General features: G+C 42.6%; 1 protein-coding gene across 3 annotated transcripts; it reads left to right on the top strand.

Moving 5' to 3' along the window:
• The first annotated feature begins 791 nt into the window (after window positions 1-791).
• Window positions 792-24,318, top strand: prickle1a (prickle homolog 1a). Of its 3 annotated transcripts, none has more exons than XM_082539783.1 (8): window positions 792-1,118; window positions 17,735-17,938; window positions 19,584-19,697; window positions 20,525-20,662; window positions 21,298-21,501; window positions 21,609-21,795; window positions 21,874-22,743; window positions 22,864-24,318. In XM_082539783.1, exons 2-8 carry the CDS (start codon window positions 17,750-17,752, stop codon window positions 23,712-23,714), a joined length of 2,553 nt encoding a protein of 850 aa, XP_082395909.1. In that variant the 5' UTR covers window positions 792-1,118; window positions 17,735-17,749; the 3' UTR covers window positions 23,715-24,318. The 3 variants fall into 3 exon arrangements, with proteins under 3 accessions (XP_082395909.1, XP_082395911.1, XP_082395910.1); XM_082539785.1 differs by lacking the exon at window positions 792-1,118 and adding an exon at window positions 2,067-2,449; XM_082539784.1 differs by lacking the exon at window positions 792-1,118 and adding an exon at window positions 12,488-12,671.
• Window positions 24,319-24,408: the final 90 nt, after the last annotated feature.

Here is a 24,408-nt window from a genome sequence, read left to right on the forward strand (position 1 = left end):
ACATGAGTGTGATCCACTTGAGCTCACTGTGTTGTGAGAAGAAAGGTTGACCCGCTTTGAGCTCCCTAAACCTGTTCTTACTTTAGATGCTGTCAACTGTCAGAGCTACGTGCTGGTCACTGGGCCATAACCCTGGTTAGCCAAATATATAGTGTCAATTTGAATAAGAGCATGAGCCATAAAGGTGATAGGGCATGGAATTAAATTGATACAAGCTGTTGCATTTGTGTGTCATGTTTCCAAAGCCTCTCTAAAATATGAGCACTTTTAAGATTCAAATCTTTTTTAAGGACTCATCAGTTAAAAACCATGTCATAGTTCATGCATTAACATGTGTGAAACATAAGTATACTTAAAATTATTATTACAGTGATCAACCTTTTTGCATACTTTGAGCAGCACAAGCCTGAATTATTTACTGTTGTTTCATGCGTGTCCAAGCACCTGTGCATGGTTGGATGGCTAAGCAACAGCTTTTTGGGGTTATTAGGCTGATAGACTTACCTTCCATAAGTCTTTGTGGCGAGAAGGACAAACGAGTTTGTATCTACACCAACTTAAAGCTTGTACTTTTGAGTTGACTTACTTAATTATGTGCAGCACAGAAGTAGAGAAATTTAAAGGTGAGCTTTCTTGATTACTTAAAATAAAGACCAAAGTAAACTTTAGGTAAAGTCGACAAATCTTATTCAGTAGGTTTCACCCCCTAAACTAAGAGTTAAGGTAAGAGTTAAACTCCCAGGAGCATTTGTCCACCATGCTGGAGGGACTAGCCCGTCTCTGCTGGAATGGTGGGGGCTGCTCGTTTAAGCCAATAAGCAGCAAGCAACGCTAATGTCATTTTACTGTGACCGCTGAGAGGAGCACCGCAGCGCACCGCGCGCCGCTGAAACGACTGGGATGTGGTGACAGAGAAGTCAAGACCAAGCTCTCTCAGCGCTCCTCTCCAATGCATTCAGTATCTGGGGTTTAAGCTTATCGCTCTGCGCAGCTCTCGGTTCAGCTTTCCGGGACATCCTCTCTGGACTGTGCATCTAATACCAATGAGACGCAGCTTTTCTAACTTCGGGAATATTGGTTCTGGATACTTGGTTCACTGCGACTGAGCAATTTTGGAGGTGAGCAGACCAAGTCATTTAGAGCGTTTAACTCAGGTCTACCTAGTTTGTAAACAATCCCACCCACTCTGCTTGTTTTTTTGTTTTTGTTTTGTTTTTTATGATGGCTGTGTTATTTTTGCAGTTTTACGCTAATTACTCTAAATGCATCGGTGGAAAAGCTGACGATACTTTAATTTCAAACAAACAAACAAAAACTCCAACAACTTTTAAGCATTTGTGAAACACACGCACATACTCTGCAGAGACTATATGCCACTAGTGTCATCCACATAAAGTCAGCAAACCTGTTTTAATTTCCCTGCGCAGTTTTGGGGGCTTTTACGCAGCGACATCTCCAAAGAGACACGTTTCACTTTCCCTGCGCGTACAGTCACAGTAACCTCGTTTCTCTGACGCTGAAAAAACTTGACCAGAGACACTCGGACGTGGCGTCCCTTGGGCCTCCAGATGTATAGATTCAGCTGTCGCCTGTCACTTCGGTGACAACTGGTCGGCGCACCGTGACCGCTGCCTGTCCGCCGCCACAGGCTTCGCATAGCTGTCACGACTGTTGTTGAGTGAACCAGAACTTAGTCACACATGAGAAGTTAGTCCCACTTTTTTTTTAAACTCCCCCCTCTTCTTTACCATGATGTATGAGGTGAGAACGTCAACATTTAGGGTATTTTAACTGTATTTAAATAGCTACATGAAAACATCTGGAAACTTATTCTTGATAGCTTGTTTTGATCTGATATACTTTGTTTTGCTCTGTGTGGGTTTAAAACAGAGCCTAAAATATCGATTAAAAAAAAGCTTGAACTTAAAAAAGGGGGAAAGGACTCCAACCTTCTTGAGTGAATTCATCACTCCTAATGGACCTCTCACAGAGCTAAACATGCCATAAAGCCCTTCCTTTGGAGAAAAATGACACACCCTCAAGTTTCACATATTTCCATCCTCAGCTGTGATACAAAGAGCTAAACCTACGAGACACAGGAGAGCACATACTGTTTATATTTAACCAAGGCTGCCTGAAATAATAATTTGTCCTCAATGGACCAGGGGGGGAAGCCATTAAACCCTGAGCGTGTCTTTTTGAGGAGACCCACTTTCGACTAAGTGTAAAAGCAAGACTCAAACCTGAAATCTGTCACTGAGCACAGCGGATGAAAACAAAGCACTGCTGAGCTCGGGGCAGTTAGTCATGGAGAGCTAGGTGGAAGAGAGTGGTGTGGTCTTTATTTGGACACTAAATTGTTGGTTTGTGGACGTGATTTGAGACGTTGCATGGCAATTTAAGTAAGACTGGATTTAAAAGAATGGAGCACTTTGACAACACAAAGCAGGTATGTTTACTCCAGACTCTGGACAGTATCATCACAGTATGATTTCCAAGGTCATTTCCTGCTATAATTGTACCAGAAACTGTTTTCAGATATAACCCCACCCAGCCATTATTACCGCACTTTAAATATTTTTTTTCGCTCGCCAGTCCAGAAAAACATCAAACAAAGAAGTAGTTTGAGAGAGAACAGATATAAGTAGGAATAGAAACGGCAGCACAGAGAGTTAAGGTGGTGGTGTCACCTAGTGGCCAGATTGCAGGTTGACGGCTTCACTGCCTTGGAGTCAAGAGTTAACCAAATAAGGCAAACAATCTTTTGAATTTACATATAAATAAAAGTTTATTAGCACTTTAGTGCTCAGCACATAACAAAGACATATCAGTGTCACCACAGCCCACGTTTAAAGAAATTCAGGATCCAGTAGCTAATACATATTTTCATACTTTCAAATTAATGATTTACATTGTATTTCACTGCACATGGTACTTAATGTGTCAAATAATGCTGCATAGCCACTAAAATCTCTTACTTTACCGTACTGCAGGCATCAGTGTTTACTTGATTGAGAATGAAAAGGGGGCATGTGAGCTTATACTTTGAATGATCTGCTAAAGGTAAGAAGTCTCTCAGAATATTAGGTTTATTTATGGACTAAATGATTTACAAAGTGGTGCTTTTGGACCAGCACCACATGCCACACCATGCTTGTTCACGTCTCATTTGCAAAGCCTCGAGGTGCTTCAAAGGTGCCATTAATAGAATCAGAAGACTTTTAAAGTGCTTTGTGCAGGATTGTGTGTGAACATAAGGGGTGGGGGGTGTAGTTGGCCTCATCATCATTTTTGGACTCAGGAATGGGAACAGATTTGATCCTTCACAGCAAGCTTGATGTTTATGTGCACTTGCTTCATAACAGTAGATTATGTTGATGGTTTATTTTAGTACTACAATGCATTGCTAAGAAAAGGTGATGGTTTTTAGGAGAGAGAGAGATTGTAAGTAGGTGTTGGAGAGCGCTAGAGTCTGCAGAGCTAAGTGCGAAGGGGCAGAATTTAAGTCCTGGTGCCCATATGTATACGTTTCCAAATGTTGATTTAAAAGCCCAGCACTAGTGAAATTTACACAGAGGCCTGTTTGTGCGAAGCTAGAATGAATCACCTTTGCGTCCGCGTAAATTGCCTGCAAGCCAAACACTCTGGCAGCCTTTTATCCCCCAGACGTGGTCCAGCTCACCGCAGCGGGGCTAAAAGCAGAGCAGGACAGGGGCCGTGTGTTGTGAGGATCTGTCAGAGGAGGCCAGTCTTTCACGGCTCTGGATGGGGAGATGTGGCACTGGAGTCGAGTTGCCATAGACAAACTCCAGAGAGCAGAGTCTACTGACTGTAAACTGTTTGTGGTAGGTTGGCAGGAGATTGGAAGAAATATGGCTTGTTTAAACGCCGGTGGTCCCTGAAGCTGTGGTCACTGGGCCTGGCTGAATTGGACGGCGGCTCAGATGGTCAAGTTTAGGGCCCTGTGACAGTGTGATTGTGGTGTTTGGGATAACTATTGTGGATCCTGCTTCCTGTAGGACAGAATATAACTTTGTGCTTGCTATACGGTACAGTTCCCCTTGTGTAATTTTCAAACGGCATCATGTATAAGAGTGGGAAATGTGCCCGAAGCGGTGGCGCACATTGGATCCACATGTTAAGCATTATTCTAAAGTGATTAGAGGTAGTTAGTGATTTAGCGCTTCCAGGCACAACTCTGTTTATTGGGAGCTGCAGGATGATGTTAGAGGAAAACGGGTTTGGCTCGCAGACAGGAGTTTAATGCCCCAGCAGATCTTTTGCAACCACACAGCATAATTGTGCGACCAACCATCAGACCACCAAGATGATGAAAGTCATACTCCACACACACACACGTTTCTTTATCATCACCATGTATAGGCATGATGATCGGCTTTGGATGTATACTGCATGATAATCATGGTGCATTGCTAAGAAGCTGATTATCATCAACTGAAGGTGGAATAACAGATGTAAAGATACCAAATGTCAGCAACTTTTGTGGCTCTGGAAATTCATCTGCGCCAGACGGGAATGCTTGCAGAATGGTGTGATTTCTCTTTGTCCTCCACATCTATAGGGATCCATCCAAGCAATCAAAGCATCGCAGGACTAGAAGCAAAAGAAAACATATTACGCAGAGTTGTCATTAAAAAGCCCAGCTCACTTCCCCAGCACACAACGGGGGATTCAGTTAAAGCTTTCCGGACCCCCGGCTGAAAATATGCAAAACACACTCCCCCAACTCAGCCCCTTCCTGTGGCTCTTGTTCCTCCTGTTGGCATTGTCACAGGGGTGTAGTCAGTGAGCGTGGATGATATGGAAAAGGTCAGCAGGGTTTAAAAATGGACGCTGCAGGGCTGGGCAAGAGATTTTTCAGCTGACAACAAAGGTATTTCCGGGGAATTCCCCCCCCCAGAAAGGTTACAGTAGGGACAATCTGCCAGAATATTCCTCTAAGAAGGTTTAGTTAATAAAAGTTGCCATATTTTCCTCTACCAGTAATTAGGTTGGAAAATAAATGCATGCAGAGTGATGTATTCCCAAATTGCATAGTGCTGAAGTTGACTATAATAACTCATTTAAAACATTTCTTACAATATATCATACAAAGATTAAAAGGGACAAAAAGCAGTATGTCAATGCACTACCCCATTCCAGCTTTAGGCCTGTTTCACTTAAAGTTTTACATATTTTTGGCTTCAAAGCCGATCGTCCATTTACTGTAGTTTCAAGCAACACTATACTTCAGGGTGTCAGGGTTAGGGATATACATGGTAGCCAATTCCTAATCAAAGCCAATACTAAATGTTTAATAACTGAAAGTTCTTTCTCAAATAAACATGTAAGGTTTGAATATGGTAGAAACCCAATTACATTGCTATGCTAGATTCAATGCACCATACAATATTTGATAGAAACATAAGTGGATTTGAGGTTGGGTACAACATAAGATACAAGTGTCACAGCAATCAATACTTGCAAGGGCAAAAGGTCACCTAATGTATTGGCCAATCAAGTGCAACATTAAACCTGCCCAATATTGTGTATAAATCTTCCCCTAGCAAGCAAACATGTCTGGGCTTGGATGCAAGACCTCTGGGTGGGGGCCCTGTGCTGTATGGCAGTGGAAGCTTTGGGTCTTATGTGTTGCAGGGGTGGATCCTCTAAGCTATTTCTGGCATATCCCTCGCATTGTGCCATTGAAACAATGTGCAATTAGTGTCGATGTAGCATGGATATAGAATCCAGGACCCATAATTTCTCTGCAGAACATGCAGACAATGCTGATATTAATACTCTGATTAATTTTTGTTCAGTAAGAACTGAATTCAGTTGAAACATTGTATTAAAATGAAGAAAAAGATCCAGTATAGTTAAGCTGTGTAGCTTTAAGGGAGAAAAAAATGCCATATTCAAAGTTAAATCAAACTTCAAGTTGTTTAGCCAGACATTGTAACCAAAACCACATTTATTTTATATTTGTTAAAGAGTAAGAGCAAGAATTGCCTGATGTACTCATCATCCTCTTTATTTTGAGTCTGACCGCCATCTGACAGCTGTCATTTACGAAAATTCGATTTATGCATAATATGTGCTACCCGAATAATTTTCAGTAATCTGTTCACACTGAGAAAATGCATCACAGTAAAGGTGAGTAAATGTGGGTAACATACAAATGGGTTAATATTGGCAAAGGCCAGCTGAGGACATGTGTTGCAGAGGAGCAGCCTGAGGCCCGCAGTGGCTTCACCGAGCTGACGCAGAAACATTTCATTTCATTTGGCCACAACAACCCGATGGCAGCTCCTAGTGAGAGGCCAGTTCAAAGAGCCGGGTTTTTGTTTGCTGTGCTCACGCTGTCTTCCTGTTAGGGGCTGGGCTCCCAAAGAAAACAGAAAGCAGGGGCTCAGCAGATGTGCGCATCTTTGTATGTGACCTGTTTGTACAGAAGCACACTTCAGAGAGCTCGTTGGACATTTTTGGATCTGGAAAAGAAACATAACAGATATTATTAAACTCCTTCACGTGTTCCATCGCTGAAGATGGTTTGGTGTCATTAGTGACCTCAGTATTAGCAGCTCCAAAAATAACACGCTGATGCTGACAGTAACAGACACATTACATGCAAGGTTTCTAGGAATGGGATTTGCCCTAGAGGATTGGGATCTGTAATTTGGAGGGTGATAATGCAGCCAGTTTCGTCCCTTTTTCCATTCCACACATTTTGCCAACACACACACACACACACACACACACACATACACACACATACACACACACACAAGCTGATCCCAGCCACTAATGTCTGGTCTGTATAGCTGATAAACTGACCGAGGCTCCCAGAGGGCTTCAGATTGGACCTCTCCATGTTTACAGTGAAACATTCACACGCTCCAACTCATTTGTTGGTAAGCTGGACAGGTCATTAACTACTGAAAAGTTATACTTGCTCTAATACTCTAACAACTAATTCAAACCACAGATGTCAGCCTGACCCTAAAGACATGGCGACCAAAAATGGGTGTAAAGAATAAGAATTGATTTAATTCAGGGATTTAATCAGTGAGAGTCTTTTTATAATGGAAAGCAACCAATGGCAATTTTTTCAATGGGTCATGATGCACCAGCAAAATATCAGCCACTATCCTCAACACCGCTTCACACTTGACATAGACATTACATCACATTTCTATAAAGAAGTAGTCAATTCCTGACTCACATTAAGAGGAAAATAGAAATGTAAAAAGCACATATTGAGATGGTATAATTAAGGTTTTATGATTCTTAAAAATTAGAGTATTGGTTTGGGACGAGTATACAGTAACAGCAGAAAGCTTAACCTGGATACATGGCTGGAAAGAAGTCTTTAAAAGTTTCATGCTCATTGTTTCTCTCCTCCTTTTCTGCCTCAAAAATGCAATTTTCTTGTCTCGTAGACTGAAAAAGATCTGTATAGTCGAGTGATCATCTTTATGGAAAAGAGCATCTTTCATGCTTTAAGACAGCGTATGTATAGAAAGCCGGTATAGATTATGTCAACAAGCAAGATCAGGTAGAAACACAATGATCAATAATGCACAACAAGCGGAATACTAATAAAAGCAGCCCAATGTGGCAAACACATGCAAAGATACTCGTGTACAACTTTGCCTCATAGGATACAGGACCTCCAAACGTGTATAACCTCATGGTCTACTTCAGTTTTGCAACTACATTATACATGCTTAACTAACAAGCCAGTATGGGTCTTTCTGGACTGGATTTAACTTCAGCTGTACATTTTTTCCACCCCTCTTTTTTAATGTGAGTCACATGAGAAGGTGAAAGGGTCAACAACATCAGAGCAACGGGGAGCCTTACAGGGGAGATCATTGGGCCTCTCCTTTGCTCTTTCTGCTGTTTTACTACCACCTTAATGACTTAAATTGTGTCCAATTAAGCCGAGTTGGAAAGAAGCATCCCCGCTTGCAGTTGCAAGTTCCCTCTGTGCTGTGGCACTGGAGCATGTGTTTAATTAGAACGCTCTAAAAAGACTGTAACAGAGCGTTTCTTCAGGAATGTTAATCATTAGTGGGATCCTGACTGAGCAGCTCTTAACTGTTTCAGAGTATTGTTGGATTCCACGGTTTGCCTTTTGAAGCCAGGCTCAGGAAAATGCTTCCACGTGTGGGAGTTGTCAGCCACTTCTTCTTTGCTGGACCGCGTCGTCTCCTTATACACGAAAGCGCTTCATTTTAAAGTGTTGCCCGTGTTCATTCAGGTGACAGTTTGAACTGGTGGGAAGTTGGGAAGACAGGAAATAGTTCCATTTCCAGAGGAAGGATATACTATTGAACTTTGAGGAGAGTTAAGGAGAAAAGCCCATCAAGTGTGAGGGGCCGTGGTGCGTGCACGTGTGTTAGATTCTCTGAAAAATTGAGGTCATAAATTAAACCTTTTTGAAATTGGGTGCTGTTTTAAGAGGAGTAATTAAACCTTATCACGTGTCATATAAATTAACAGCTTTTAAGGTCACCAAGATCATATCAAAGCTCAGCTGAAGAAACAAGACGGTGTTAAAGCAGAGATTTTTTGGCCGAACATGCTGGTTTGAGGTGTTAATAGGACTGTTTAGCTATTTTATGTATATACTCGTCACAGTTTGCCCATGGAGACCACACATGAGTGGCTTTGCCCTTTGCTGATCCACCGCTTTTGTTAGCACAAGTGTGTAGTCTAAGAGCAGCCCATTCATCCTTAGCCTGCTCTGTGTGTAGACAGCCACAGGCTTTTGTTGAGTTATAGCATCCTCAAATAAAGGGGCTTCCTCTCTTTAACAGCCCCAGGAGCTCTGTCGCTCCACTTTCCATTGTTCCCAATGAGGTCCGGCTTTTACAACTGTGTGAGAGGGTGTCAAATTGAGGGTGAAAAACAAGGCGTCCCGATCGTGCGCGTCTGCAACGTTTGGCAAAGCACTAACGATAAAGCGGAGAAACAATGGGCTGATGCAGCATGCCGCGTACTGCTTATTGCAACTTGAGAACGTGTTGCATTACATCATACATGACACAACACCAGTGTGGCAAATTGAATAAAGCAGAAATTAATGAGTAAAGAAATAGTGTTTGTTCATAGATTGGTTCCATGCAGCCAGGCCCATTCATAGATCATCTGTTTCATCACTATTATATTATTGGTTTTAGACAATAGCATTACAGTAATCTAATAAATAAAACCAGGTGGCCTCTATTATCGACATTTTTTAAGCATCGTTAACTTTTGTGTTTCTATTTGGTTGATGAGGAAATTAGAATTTCAGCTGAAGTGGAAATGTTCACATGTAGTTGTAGCTCATTAGCAATAGAGTCCAATAAATGTTTTCCAATTCAGCACCCTTGAGAAACACGGGATCTTATGGGGTCAAGTATCAAATGAGCAGATATATCTCTTTAATTTTTACAAATGTCTCCTGTCAGAAACGAAGCTTAGATCTAAGCTTTGCCCTCAGCTGCCTCCAATGTGTCAGACTGAAACAGTAAAAAGGGGTTATGTGAGGGTTATAGGGCTAACAAGCCCACAGTCTGACCTGAGTTTGTCAGCGCCAATCTAGCTAAGTCAATATCAATGCGCTGACTGCTCCACCAGTTGACCTTTTCCTCCCTCTTTCAAGGCGTAAAAAGGATTGTTGTTACTGTAGGGTGATAGGCTTTTATTGGTCTTTATAACTGAAGCTTTTGTTGGGCCTGTGTCCTGCTAATACCCCTTGGCAAGTCATTTAAACCTTGAATGCCTACTTTTTATAAGGTGGCTCACACACTAGCGAGAGCAACTCTCAACAATAGTTCAGCAATAGCTGTGAGTTAGAGACTGACCTTCCATTTGCCTCCTTCGCTGGTAGTCCAAAACTTGACTAATACAAACAGTTAATAATGTTAATTTGTGCTAATTCCACTATAAGAATCACTAGTGGTAGATATAGCAATAATGTTTGACCAGATTCTTAGTTTTGTGTGTTCCCTGCTTTGGGATTGTGTTAAGAATGCAGATTTATCACAGGTGATGGTTCTGATGATCATCTTCCCTGTCCTGTCATTGTCAGGGCGTGCTAGTTCAGAACTACTTTGCCAGTAGCACAGGATGCTTTTTTTGTTTTGTTCTTCTTCTTTTACAGCAGTGAGAAGATACAGACCAGGTGTGAGATGCTGTTCAGGTCATTGTAAATATGACAGAGGAAAGGGCTGTAAATCCCTAGGGCCATAGATTTATGGGTCATCTGATGTTCTCACAGGTCAAGGGTCGGGGATCCGTGACTTGTCCGACTTTATATTTTTCAGCTATCTGCGGCGAACCTTGAACTGTGCAGCCGGCTACTTCTAACTTTAGAGTGGTGTAATCATAAATCGATACTCGCCACTCTGCACGTTCCTGGGTAGATGTCTTTGATGAGATGTCTGCACATTCATATCTGAGTTTCTCTCTTGTGGGAAATAAGCAGGTTATTAATTTCTGTATGTTGAGGAAATGAAAAACAATCCAGGTCTGGTGTTTTGCCCACACTAGAGGAACCATCTTAGCTTTGCATTTCATGAATCCTCCTTTTGGGGGACGGGGGTACATTGTGTTGTTCCTCTCCTAAAAGACTTGCTAATGGAGCATGGTGCTTAGGTCTTTGGATTAACACAAAGGCCTGAAGTTTGCTGTGAAAGGGCTCCTCTCCTCCCCGGCCTTGACTGCAACAATGGCTTTGTCCCAGTGCTCGACTGCAAGAGCACTGGCAGGGGTTAAATCCCGTACTTTATAAACAGAATATTTACAGATATAAGCTCCATTTTTTTCCATTGAAATGACAGCCATCATTCACCACCCAAGCTGTGATATTCTGGCACATAATGGTGTAAAGTATGTAGGCGTGTGGAGGATGGAAAAAGTGCTACTCAGATGGTGTCCATCATGTGCTAGAAATGAGTTGTTAGCCTTTTTTTAATATATGATTTATTTTTTTAAACAACTTTCTTTTTAAAAGGCCAACTGAGTATTTCGCATGTAGACAATGATTCTCCGCTTGATTAAGTTCAATGCATTACATAAAACGTTTTCTATATTAATCCTCAAAGAAAAACACCATTCACAGAGTTAGGTCCCAACATTGCATCTCCTAAGAACAAACAGCTTCTAAAATGTTTAGAAAGAAAGCAATCTGACCAGTTTAATAGATTCCTTGCTTCCTAGTAAAATGCCTTACTGCTTTGTTTTACAGTCTAAGTGTTTTTATACTCGACAGCAAAACCTCTCTGACGAGGAAGAACTTCTAGTGCTCTGGAAGTTATGTCCACCGTAAACATGTCCTTTTGGGCAAAAGTAACACTTTGATATTGCAATTAAACAACCACAAAAGGATGCAAAAGGTGCAACTGTCCAGAGTTTGACCTGAACCAGCAACTTTTATTTTCTGAGGCAAGAGGAAGAGGATCACATTCTGGCATTCCAGCAGAGGTGAAGGAGAGGCAGAGGTCAACAGTGTCCTCTCCAGGGAGTTTCACTGCGTGGGTGGATCTGTACGTTTGGGCTTTATAGATATCTGTCATTTTAATTCCTTCTCATTTGTGATAACGGAGTAAACATTAGGGTAATGATTGTTTTCACTGACAATACATATTATATTGCTAATATATAATATCTTAATTTTGAGCAACTATTAAGACCAGTTAATTCTGTTTATCAAATAGTGACCTAATCGTTTCATCTTGGAGATAACTTTGGTTACATGTGTGTGTTTAGTTTAGACAGTGTGAGGCTTTGTGGTTGGAGTAACTTGCATGGAGGACTCGTTTTGATTCACAACCGGATGACTGGTCTCATACAGAAATGCTGACATCACATTCAGGTAGTAGAAAAAGTTATTGTGATTCTTGAAACCAATCTTTCTATAGAATTAAAATACATATATATATCATTTGATCTAACAATAAGCCTACAATCAAAACTTTTGTTAGCAGACAGCTCTCTTTAACTTTACATGTAGGCACAAAGGAAATGTCAAACCACCAAATAAACCAAATCCTGACTCAACATTCACTGCCGTCCCCACATCTTTAAGCCGTTGATAGGGAAGAAGAAAGAAGAGCGTCATGTGAAAGCTGTTGTGGATACGGGGCGGTTAGCCTGGCAAAACAAGCTCTGCCATCACTGATGTGCTGCTTTAAAGCACGGTTTCTGCGAGCTCTACCAGCGATTCTCATTTGGGAGCATGTGTTTGAAGTACGAGAGGGGGGGGGCTGACTGAAGCAAGAGACGCCTCGCTCTGCCATACCCAGCCATGACTCGCTGCCTCTGAGTTTAAGGGCCGGGCTGAGGTTAAGAGGGCCGGGTTGGAAGAAAGAGGAGGGGAGGAGGAGGAGGAGTGTTTGACAGAGAGGAGGGTGGGATGACCATCTGGTTGGGCTCCTCCGTGTACACGCACATGCACACACACACCTCGCTCACTCTCTGACTTTATACAGTCTTAGCTTTGATATGGGCTGTTACTGTGCTGACAGCTCCGGTAGAGAAGCCTGGCTGCTGCTGTCCTGGATTTAGAGTTTAGAGGAGCTTACATAGATATGGAGTGCAGAACAATTTAGGACTGGATATAGTGGCGACAAGATCCGTTTTCTCTATTCACGTCAGGAGAGTTGGCCTACACTGAGGTAAGACCTGCAGGAAAATGAATGAGATGTAAACCGGTTCCTCTGAGAGCTTTGCTTTGGTTGTAGTGAGGCTGAAAGAAAATGGAAAAGTTGCACCGTAACTCCTTGATTAAATGTATTTGAATGAATGTGTGGATGGCTTGATTGCAAATGCATGTTTCGCCTGTAAAACATGTAGCACATCCCAAATACAGGCAATTTCTGGTCTTTGTGGAAGTTGTCTCTTATATACGAATCAGACTTGATTTTAGGTCTCATGCACGAGTTAGTGCATTTGAAGTCTGCTGCTGTGTGTTGAATCTTAGTCCATGCTGGCCAGCACAGTAGTGTATATCTCTGTGGGGATGTCACTCCCATCCATTTGGTCTTGAAAAAACACTCCCCGGCCACAAACAGAGGCCTCCATAAGCTGACCAAACTCCAACTCCTTATAGCACCTTTGCACTGCGTAACTTATCCTCCCGTCGAGCTCTTTTTTCAGTAGCATTTTGACCTTGACTTTTTCTAATCTGACTGGTATCAAATTTTGAGTCGCTTTTCCGGGTTTTGATTTGATGATGCTGTGTAGTTTTATTCATTTTTGAATCATAAATACTACTCAATTACAAGTTCAGCTTTTTAAAATGTGATTTATTTATTTATTTTATAGGCACGAGGCTTCTAGTTTAGCACAGGGGTGTCATTTTTCTAATGAACTTCATCTGGCCCAGAGGTTGGTTTTTTTGCTTCTTTTTTTTGACACTACATTAACGGCCAAAGGCTGACAGGCAGTGATTTTTAAATATTTGCGTGTGTGCAGGGAGATAAATAATATGCTGCATATTTTTCAATCTTGTTGGACATGAAAAATAAACTGAGTTTGTCTGACTTCAAGCTTAAGTATGCAGGGACAGTGAACAGAAATTCTTGTTTTTCTCTCCCAACTACAGCCTATCCTGCATTACCCAGCTAGCAGAAGCCAAGTTAAACAAGTAGGGCCAGCCTAAACTGACAGAGAACACTGTGTTGGGTTGTGTGCCTGTCCATCATCCACTTCCTAAAGAAATAGACAGTAATTCAGACCAGAAGTTGCTTATTTTTCCTGTGCACTCTCTCAAGGGCTGTTAATCCAAAGCTCCAGTGTCTGGATTTTTTTTGGAGGGGGGGGGGGGACTATGGTTTAAGTGTTGTCGAACACTATTTAAAAATGTCACTGTTGATTGTATTTATTGGTCAGTCGCTGCATGGGGTCCTTCAAGAGTTCTGTATTCAACAAAGCGATAAATAATGCATTGCACTGTAGTTAGGCGCACCACTGCTGTCGGGCATTACAGTCAGACAGGACGTTCTTCAGGGTGAACTCAAATAAGTGGTTGTTTTGTTCTTTAATGAAACACGTCTGAACCCACACAGTCACCGAGGTCCTGTTATGCAGCATTTGTGGGAATGTAAGCTCCATTGTCCGCTTTCCGTAGAACACGGGGCTCTTCCCTCCTTCAGTAAGTCGTGGGATGTTCTCAAATCAGCAATCACTGAAAACATTTCAAAGCAAGCGCGTCTGTTAAAGATTTCCCTCTTTCTCCTGGCATGACTTAACTTCCCTCTCCTTTGTGGAAAAAGGACATTAACATTTTCATACATGTCAGTCACCCCATTTTATCCTCAGTCTAATAGCACCCCCACTACCTTCTGTGGGTAGATCAGTCAGATATGCAGACCTGCAGCTCCCAAAGCCATGTTAACAAGCACCTTTACAAAGGAGTGAGGGGCTGTTAAACATTCGGGACTGCAGGGGTCTGGCTAGTGTGGGAGGAGGGCAGGGCAGGGGCTTGGGGGGTGGGGTGGAGGGTGAAAAGGGAAGGGGGGCAGAGGGTTAAAACTAATCTCACAAACCATAGATCCCTTGTTAGAGGAAAAAACTATAAAAGCCAGCCTGAGTGATGAGTCAGTCAGTATGAGCACGGTGAAGTTAGCTGGCTCAGTGCTTCTGTCATTCAAAATGTTAAGGAATTGTTTCGGGTAAAGCCAGAGGAAATGAACTGCATGACAGATAAAGGAAAAATTAGCATGCAACCAGCTGTAGATGTATGAGAAACTTTTTTTTTTGCTTAACACAGAGCTGCGTGAACGCCGTATTGCTTTCGAGAGCCTGGCTAAAGTTCAAGCCTGACATTCCTGTGAGTCAGGTTTGGCTGTGTGAGACATCCTTACAGATACCCAGCCAACATGTGAAAGCAAGAATTCCAGCAAATGTAGCACATGAGTGATTTTGTGCCTGATTAAAATGTGTGGCTCTGAAGTGAGCCTCTTGCCTCCTGACTGAACCTGCCTATAGTTAGCTATCTCCCACGTGAAACCCAAGCTGTTCTCAAACAAGGGCACATTTTTGTAGGTTATTTTGGTCTCATTTGCAAGTCAATAGATATGAATAGAACAACAGAGTGCCTTATTCCATCCCTAGCTCTCTCATCTGAAGACAGGTTATCTGGGTTCGAGGGCTTCGACTGTCATATGTGACAAGATAAAACGTGGCATCTTCAGGAAAAAAAATACTTGCAAAGGGATAAACAGACTCTTGATGGATAAAACCTTCAGTGACTTGACAAAGGCACCATTGTTTAGGGCATCAGAGGCATTTTAACGGGATATGTTATAAGCCAATCCGCCTGACCTGACACTTTATGGTACAAGGCAGCCTAAATTAACCCTCCCAAAAGCCCAGGAATCCTTTAACACCATTATCATCACACCTAACACTGATAGTCTATGACTGGATAAGCTTAAGGGGGGGGGCTTGTCAGTCATTAGTAGTAGCGATGCCACAGTGGCTGACTTGTCTTTGAGAAAGATGAGCTGATATGAACAGCCAGTAGCTGCCTGAACCTGCATGTCTCGTGGATCTGTTAATCATCAGAGAAAGGTCTGATATGCTAATATATCAGTCTTCACTAACACAGTGAATCGACACGAGCACCTGATTTTGACAAGGTATTGATAGTTATTTCTGTATTCTATGTATTTGTGTGTAGAGTAGCCTGTGTCTGCATATTCCTTACAGAGGTTAAGCAACATAAAATTATATAAAAAGCTTGAAGTACCTGCTGGAATGACCTGGATCTACTTTTTTACAACAGAGAGCAACGTTTTTCAAAGAGGTTCTGATCATCTTTTGTACTATGACGAAACATTTCTGTCGTGATGGGAGTGGTCTCTTCTGCGATGACAGTGCTTCCAGCCTCAGGACGGATCATTGAGTGGTTTGATGGACTATAAAAATGATATGGCTTTTGAGGTCAGCCAGCACCTATGGGAAATTTGAATTGTTAGACGGTGCTCTTTTACATCATCATCAAAACAAACAAAATATCTTGGAAAGACTGCTTTTCCATCCATCCGTTAGAGTTCCAAAGTCTCCCAGAATCAGTCTCAAACCTGTTGTGGTGGCACTGGTGGTCGATCTATTTATCATTTGAGCAGAAAGCAGATTTTAAGGCCCCTATGCTGTCATCTCTATGTTCAAAGGCTTGCCCTCGAGTGTATTTGGTTTTCTCAGCTGTCTCTCTGTGGCTCTCTGTACCTTTGCTGTCCATAGGGGTTCAAGGCTTGGGTAGGGGGGAAGTGGTGCAAGGGCCAGGCTGCTGGATGCTGGCTGGGCTCCCATTTGATCTCAGTTAGAGCTCTTGGCTAGTGAGAAATTACCACAACTGCACAAGCATTCATTATGACTGTGTTTTCGTGGTCCTAAATGCTTACAGGAGTCCAGGAAATAAAGTTATGGGATGACTGGAGAGGGATGAATAAAGATCAGGGCAGATGGGGTTGCCTAATGATTATTCCAAAACCTGGTTTGCTTGGAATTTACATGTCAAATAATCACTTTAAAGTTACTCTGGACATCCCTCCCTCCCTCCTTCTGTCCGGGTATATTCTGAACATTAAAGACAAATTAATAAATAAATTAAGTGATTTTATTTATTCGCTATTTCTTTAATTTTATCCAGCTTTGCACAGATTTAGTTTGTTTCTGCCTCATCACAACAGTCACGTCTGCAAAAGTTTGGATTTTCCGTAAGACATTAGTAACTGCAGACAAGACATATATAGAGGTCAGTACAGTTCGAGTCTTTTATCTCCCTGCTCTGTTTGTTGCCTCAGGTTATAGTGTCAGTATCAGTTAGTCCTATCCATCCATGTCAGCCTCTATTCATCTGCATTCATCCAGCTGCTTCACCTGTCTGGCACTGCGCTCACTGTCCATCTAAAAGATGAAAGAACGATCAGGCGCTCACTGTTTGTTTTCCAACCTGCTGCAATCCAAAGAAAAAGAAGAGATGAAGGAAGAGAGCAGGCTTGTGGACGCTTCCCATATGGTGGCCTCGTCTTAAAGCCAGGCTTGTGTTTATACAGACCTCGGGCTCAACTGATCAAGCTAGGATCAAATCCCATGTGTTGAACTCCACCCCCCTCCCTTGGGGCATAGCATCATCAGCTTCTCAGTAAAGTAAAATGATGACTCATACAGACATAAACCTAACAAATTATTTTAAACCTGCAGAAGATTAATAAGAAATGGTCACAGTTATAAGCAACTTCAAATAGTTTATAATTCTGAATAGTTTGTTATTGTCACTATAATGAGATAGAACATCACCTCATGAAGCTTTGGGAATTTCCTAACAATCTCTGCACCCCCAAAAACCACATGAGGAAGGCACGTGTTTAACTGCTACCATAATAGCGGTGAAAGGATGGAGTTGTCTTTATGAGTGCCTTTATGTAGTAGACTCATCACTAAAAGTAAACCAAAAAAGCTTGCTTAAATACCATTATGGGTTTTTGAGGGGTGCTGTGAGCCTCATGAAAGAGGTGGCAATGGTGTGACTCAGCAAGCGGTTAACAATCAGCGGAACAGCACTGACATGAGAGAGCTGGATTAAGATGTGAGGACGTAGGAACTGATGTCATGGCTTGATGACAAACATTTCTATTTTTTTTTCCTTTATATTTCTATCCTCTTCCCCCTTCTGTCCTCTCTCAAATCCCGGTACTTCCCATCTTGCTATCCTTTCATCTCACCTGTCTAGTAAAAAGAGAGCCCGATGAGCCTGGTGAGTGCAGCGGGGCTGGTGGCTGGCTTCCAGGGTGGGGCACGCAAGCGAGATTTCATGATGGAGCAGAAAATCAGTAAACTGACATCTGGCTTCCAGCGGAGCTCAACCTCTGATGACGACTCAGGCTGTGCACTGGAGGAGTATGCGTGGGTGCCACCTGGCCTGAGACCTGAACAGGTAAGCACAATGTGGCTTACAAATGCACCAGTTCAAGACGCTCTGAGCTAAGATTAATCAAGCCTGCTCCGTTTGGATACCGGGACACTGTTCTCTATAACTGTGGTATCAATTTCATTGGTTCGCAAATCATTTCCTCCCTAAATCAACACCACGAATAATGGTGTATCCTCCAGACAGCGAATAAAAACAGCCCTGACCTGATTTTAACTCCCTTATAGCCCATTTGCCTGGCCCAGATAAACGCTATTCACTGTGTGTTATACTGAATAACACACCAAGTCTCTGGAAAATGGCACCTATGGGAAGGACAACATATTTCATTAAGCTTCCTTGTTCTCACTGCTTGTGGCAGATTTCTCAGACTCTATGAGGTTGCCACTAAAGGGCAGCATGAGTATACCGCAGAGTTAGAAGCAGGACTTAGTGGGTCGAGCTAGGAATCGGAGTCTTCGCCTCCACAACCACAGGCAGAGCTGTTAGCCGTGTCCGTTGAGCAGTCGGTGAGATATGGCACTTTCCCAGATCCTCAGAATTTTTAAACTCTGCTCTCACCACTGCTTGGTGTTCTTTTCTCTCTCTCACTCAGTCTGTAGCCGTCCCATTGCCCTTGATCAACAACACACATGGAAGCAATGAGTGGGTGATGGGCAAGAAGGGAAGCGAATGCAGCAAAAGCCTTAACATGCAGGGTCTCTTGTTTTAGGAACCACATAGATCAACTGTAATGCCTTTACTGCTGCCAATTCCCTAAATGGGCTATGTATTACAGGTCACTACTACAGGGTTGAAACACCTAGAGCTTGGGTGCTTGCTAGCTGTTCCTCGGGCCTAGTGAGCTGGATAAGGGGTCGTAGCAGCATCGTGATGTGCATAATTTATGATGGTAGAGGTGGTTGTTGGGGTCTGAGGGTGATTGCCAGGGTAAATTGCTGTGCTGTTACCCCTCCTCTAGACAGTCAAAGCTGCTGGAAGTCCCCTAACACACAGGACTACGGCATCCCATCTCTTTATCTAGCTAACTGTGATGGGCCCTCCCTCATAAAGTTTAGTCTTTAGCAGTCGGCCCCAAGGGTCAGGGTGCTACAATTACAGCCTGCTTTGTCCTGTCCGTGTAGAGACAACCATATCACTGAAAAATATAACCCTTAAACTGATTTGACCTGTTGACCTGTCTTGGCTTGTTCAGCACAGATTTATGTAGACGATGATTCCTGCGTTTTTCATCGTCAAAGAGGATCACTGCTGTGTGTTGCACTTTTGAATTAAAGCTGATTTGGGGATTAGGGAAAAGTCTTTGATTCCACAAAGTCATTCTTCCATACATTCTACATAGCGCTATCCCAGAATGTGTCTCATCACAAATTAATGTGCTTGTTCTCTAGTTTCTTGGAAAAGAATTTGTGTTAATATTGGCATATTGAATCCGAGGCAATAATGATAATATATGGCTGCAATAAGACGGGTGAAAATTTGGGTTTAAAATTACTTTTGGGGCGGACCAAAACCAACTCTCTGCTCCTGCAAATAATAATTCTGAGCCATTGCTCAGTTGTTATATTAGTTGGAATGCATTTAGTTGTCCAACCCTAACCCTTTTTATTCAACCAAAAACATCATGTGTTTAACCTAATATTTCCCCCAGGTCCAGCTATATTTTTCGTGTCTGCCTGAGGACAAGATCCCATATGTCAACAGCCCAGGAGAGAAGTTCAGAATCAAGCAGCTCCTCTACCAACTCCCACCACATGATAATGAGGTGAGAATTTTTGGTGCCTGTGTGTGCAAATGCGTGTCTCGTAAAAATTCAGCCCTCACATTTGCACCAAAATTGCAGCAAAAACAAAAAAACAATTGTGTTTGAGTAGCTGCATTTGATGCTGCTCACTCATCCTGCAGTGCTCAAGCCTCACCATCTCCATTGCTATCCCACTAATGTGCGCCCATAGCGTCTCCATTGACATCACACTGGGGGATTTTTGTTCCGCAAGCTTGTAGACGTCCAGAGTGGGTACAATGTTACTTTTGACTTGATAATTTTATGATGTTTGCCGTGAGCCCCCACCAGCAGGATTCCTGCCATAGCAGTGGTTTTTATGAGGACCGCTCAGCGAGAGAGAGAGTGAGAGGGAGGCTGGTTGAAAGAGGCTTTATGTGATGCCACCACTGCAGTGGCACCACAGTTCGCCTCGGCTGTCTGTCTTCCTTTGTTGCCCACTGTCTTGATTACACTCTAAACACAGGCCTTGTTTGTGTAAACGTCTGCTTTCCCCCTTGTTAAGGACTGTTGTAAAAAAAAAAAAAAACTAAAAAAAAAAACAGGTTCTCAATCGGGGACTGTGGGTGGAGATATGTTGGGTGGTGTAGGAAGGGAAAGCTGGGGTCAAGAGTTCCTTTTGTTCAAACTGCTCTGATAAGCACTTCGCCCTCAATCCAAAAAGGTCACTTATATATACTATTCTCAGTAGCAGATTTTCAGGAAGCATTAATCATCCCAATTCTTATATCTATATCTATATATAGATATAAAAACCTGTGGTTGTGAAACTAGCCATCATATTCCTAACCAATTCCCTTCTTTCCCAGGTGCGTTATTGCCAGTCCCTGAGTGAGGAGGAGAAGAAGGAGCTGCACATGTTCAGTGTTCAGAGGAAGAAGGAAGCATTGGGGAGGGGCACAGTAAAACTGCTGCCTCGCAATTTTCTGAACAGCATTTGTGATCATGTACGTTGCATGCAGCCCATGTATTGTTTATAACACGATGATGACTGAGAAATAGACAGTAGTCTAGAGTTTTTGTGGAACTAAGGATATAAACAGTATTCTTATATAAAAATAATTATCCATGAATGGTATTAAACAAGGGTTTGCTACGTTTCCTATTTGCATCTCATTTTTGGCTATTTAGCTAATCTAGATCAGAAAGAAAGCTGGAAACGAGAGAAATGCTGTCATGGACTAAAAAGTGTTTGCTGTCTGGGCTGGAAAGGCTCAGTATAAAGTTCTTTTTTTTAAACAATAACCAGTGAGCAGCCAAGTGGGTGCCCATAAACTGATGAATCTCTGAGACTGCTGTTTTTCCTTTTCTTTCTCCTTTTAAATGACCTCTACCACCCACTCCTGTTCTTGTCAGTCAGAAGGACAGACATAAAATATGTTCTGCTAATCTGAGAACAACCTAGTGGGATTCCAGGTGCTGATGGAAGGCATGTTTTTTTGTAGCCAGACTCAGACTTTGTGTGAAGCTAAATCCATGCCCATGTAGGACTCAAACATTATTACAAAAGTATGACAATTGTTCAGTCTTAATGTGACTTGTGTTGTTTTTAAAAGTTGATAATTAGCGCTTTCAATTACAGTGCGGCGAAAACATCAACGGTGGAGAAATGGCCGTGTTTGCTTCAAGGGCGAGCGCTGGGCTGTGCTGGCACCCATCCTGCTTTGTCTGCTCCACATGTAGGGAACTCCTCGTGGATTTGATCTACTTCTACCATGATGGAAAGATCCACTGCGGGAGGCACCATGCTGAGCTGCTGAAACCACGATGCTCAGCCTGTGATGAGGTAGTACTAAGGAGAAAAAAACAGTGTTGCAAAGATAGATATTGCATCTGAAGCTTCTAAAGGTTGATGACCATTTTGTCTCAACTAATGCACATCTTTGTCCACAGATTATCTTTGCTGATGAGTGTACTGAGGCGGAGGGGCGCCACTGGCACATGAAACACTTCTCCTGTTTTGAATGTGAGACAATTCTCGGAGGTCAGCGTTATATCATGAAGGATGGCAGACCGTACTGTTGTGGCTGCTTTGAGTCTCTCTATGCAGAGTACTGTGAGGCTTGTGGAGAACACATTGGTAAGACAGTGATCTTCTGGAGTTAAAATACTATTTCAAGCAACAGAGAAATGTTAACTTGCTCTCCCCCTTTAACAGGTGTTGATCATGCTCAGATGACCTATGATGGGCTCCACTGGCATGCCACTGAGAGCTGCTTTAGCTGTGCCCACTGTAAGACCTCGCTACTGGGTAGTCCTTTTCTGCCATACCAGGGTCGTATTTACTGCTCCAAAGCCTGCAGTCTCGGGGAAGATGTGCATGCTTCCGATTCCTCTGACTCTGCCTTCCAGTCGGCGCGCTCACGTGAATCCCGCCGGAGTGTGCGCATCGGCAAAAGCAGTCGTTCAGCTGACCAGTGCCGGCAGTCACTCCTGTTCTCACCCTCTGTTAACTATAAGTTCCCTGGCTTGAGTGGGAATGCTGATGACACCCTGACCAACAAGCTTGCCCATATGAACTTATCAGATGAACACTTCTGGAGAGGCCGCGGTGATGAGAATGAGGCACCTGACGACCAGGAGGAAGAGTGGGCTGAGCACGAAGACTACATGACTCAGCTATTGTTAAAGTTTGGGGAACAAGGGGTTTTCCAGCAAGCCAGCGACTCTAGACCTACAGATTTCTGGATTGCAGAAAAGGACACCAAGTCAAAGCAGGTATCCTCAAAAGCTGGGAGTAATGGTGGGGGAGGAAGGGGAAGCCTTGCCAGCAAGAAGTACCAAGCTGACATGTACTGGGCACAATCACAGGATGGGCTAGGAGATTCTGCCTATGGTAGCCATCCAGGTCCAGCAAGCAGCAGAAAAATCCAGGAGTTGGAGCTGGATCATGGGGCTGGAGGAGGTTTTCAGGGAGAGGAGCCACAATGGTACACCGACTCTTTGGAGTGTATCACCGATGAATTTAAGAAGACAGACCAGAATGTCCGAGACTCTATGGACTCACTTGCTCTTTCCAATATTACTGGTGAGTAGATGGAACTCTAAAAATCAGATATGGAAAATAACATGATTTTATGCTATGTCAGTAGTTGGATTTTGATGTATTTTAGTGCAGAAATGTAATAAATTTTCTTTTCCTTTCTAGGAACCTCAGTAGATGGTGATAATAAAGAAAGGTCTATGGTATATTCCCTGCAAGGTTTCCATGAACTGGAAACAGAAGACTGTGAGAAAACCAGTAATATGGGAACGCTCAACTCTTCTATGTTACACAGAAGTGCAAATTCCCTAAAAAGTCTTGCATCTGAGCAGGAGGAGGTGGAGAATGTTCTAGCAGAAGCACCCCAGGAGGACAGACCCAAACCTCATGTCCCTGCCCTCAGAAGGACACGTTCACAGTCTAGGCCGCAGCAAGTCAAATTCTCGGATGATGTTGTGGACAATGGTTATTATGGTGACATTCAAGTGCGGCAGCCACCTATGAGTGAACGGACTCGGAGGAGAGTGTACCACTTTGAAGAACAAGGCCAGGACCTTCACTCTGGTCGCCAACAGCACCACCATAGGAGGCGTCGCAGCCGCAAATCCCGGTCTGACAATGCTTTAAACCTTTTGCCTAAGGAAAGGCCCCAGATGTGCAACAAAGCGGACCGCAGAGGGAATGCCCTCGGTTCCAAGGGGCACCAACCATTCCACGGTCACCCCCATTCTGCTGCCATGTCCGACTACAGGTTACAGGGCCAAGCAATGGGAAGGTTCTTGGGTCTATATGATGATGATGATGACTGGTGTTCTACATGCTCATCTTCCTCCTCTGATTCTGAGGAGGAAGGTTTTTTCCTGGGTCAGCCCATCCCTCAGCCCAGGCCGCACAGACACTATTACACTGATGACTTGCCAAGCTCTGTAGCAGGCATGTCCTCTGCTCCTTATGGCCAATGGACTAAATCCAAAAAGAAAAAAGGCCACAAAGGGAAAAACTGTATAATTTCATAGGCTTTACTCTGCTGAGCATTGGGCAACGATTTGCCACTCACCGATGCCCCTTTGTTCATCATTTAAAATATAAACAGTTTGCTTGCTATTAAATGCTTCACAGCACTCAATTTACCAAGGTGGTTGTGTAAGACACAAGTCCATATTTGGATTATTATAGGTGTGTACACTTGTATAGCATTACAAACTGATGGTAAAGTATAATACATATTTATAAAATATAATCTAAACTGTGTTTATTTAACAGTGCAGATATATTGTATATATTGTAGAAATTTTTTAAAGTAATATTTTTCTACCTTTGTCATTCTTTATACCAAATGGCATTAAAATTAAACAATTGGCTGTTGGTACAGAGTCATTTTTAAATATGGGTGTCAGAAATTTAAAGACAAACTGACATGACCCAGGCTCTGCAGATGTTTTTTCCAGGTTTGTGCAGCACCAACATAAAAGCACTGTGTATTAATAATTAGCCTGTTGGAACAATCTATTTATGGGTCACTGTACTGTAAGAAAATCATTGCAATCTGTATAAATGTATAAACTGGAATATAAGGCTAAAATAGGTATTAATTGCAATAAAAATCTCTATATATCATGATTTGATTGTGTTTGGTGTTGATTTTTTTGTGACCATTTTCTGAAAACACATTTAATTGATGTACTGTAATTGATGTAAACAAGGAAATAC

This window comes from Aulonocara stuartgranti (genome assembly GCF_965226115.1).
Source record: "Aulonocara stuartgranti genome assembly, chromosome: 7".
NCBI classification, from domain to species: domain Eukaryota; kingdom Metazoa; phylum Chordata; class Actinopteri; order Cichliformes; family Cichlidae; genus Aulonocara; species Aulonocara stuartgranti.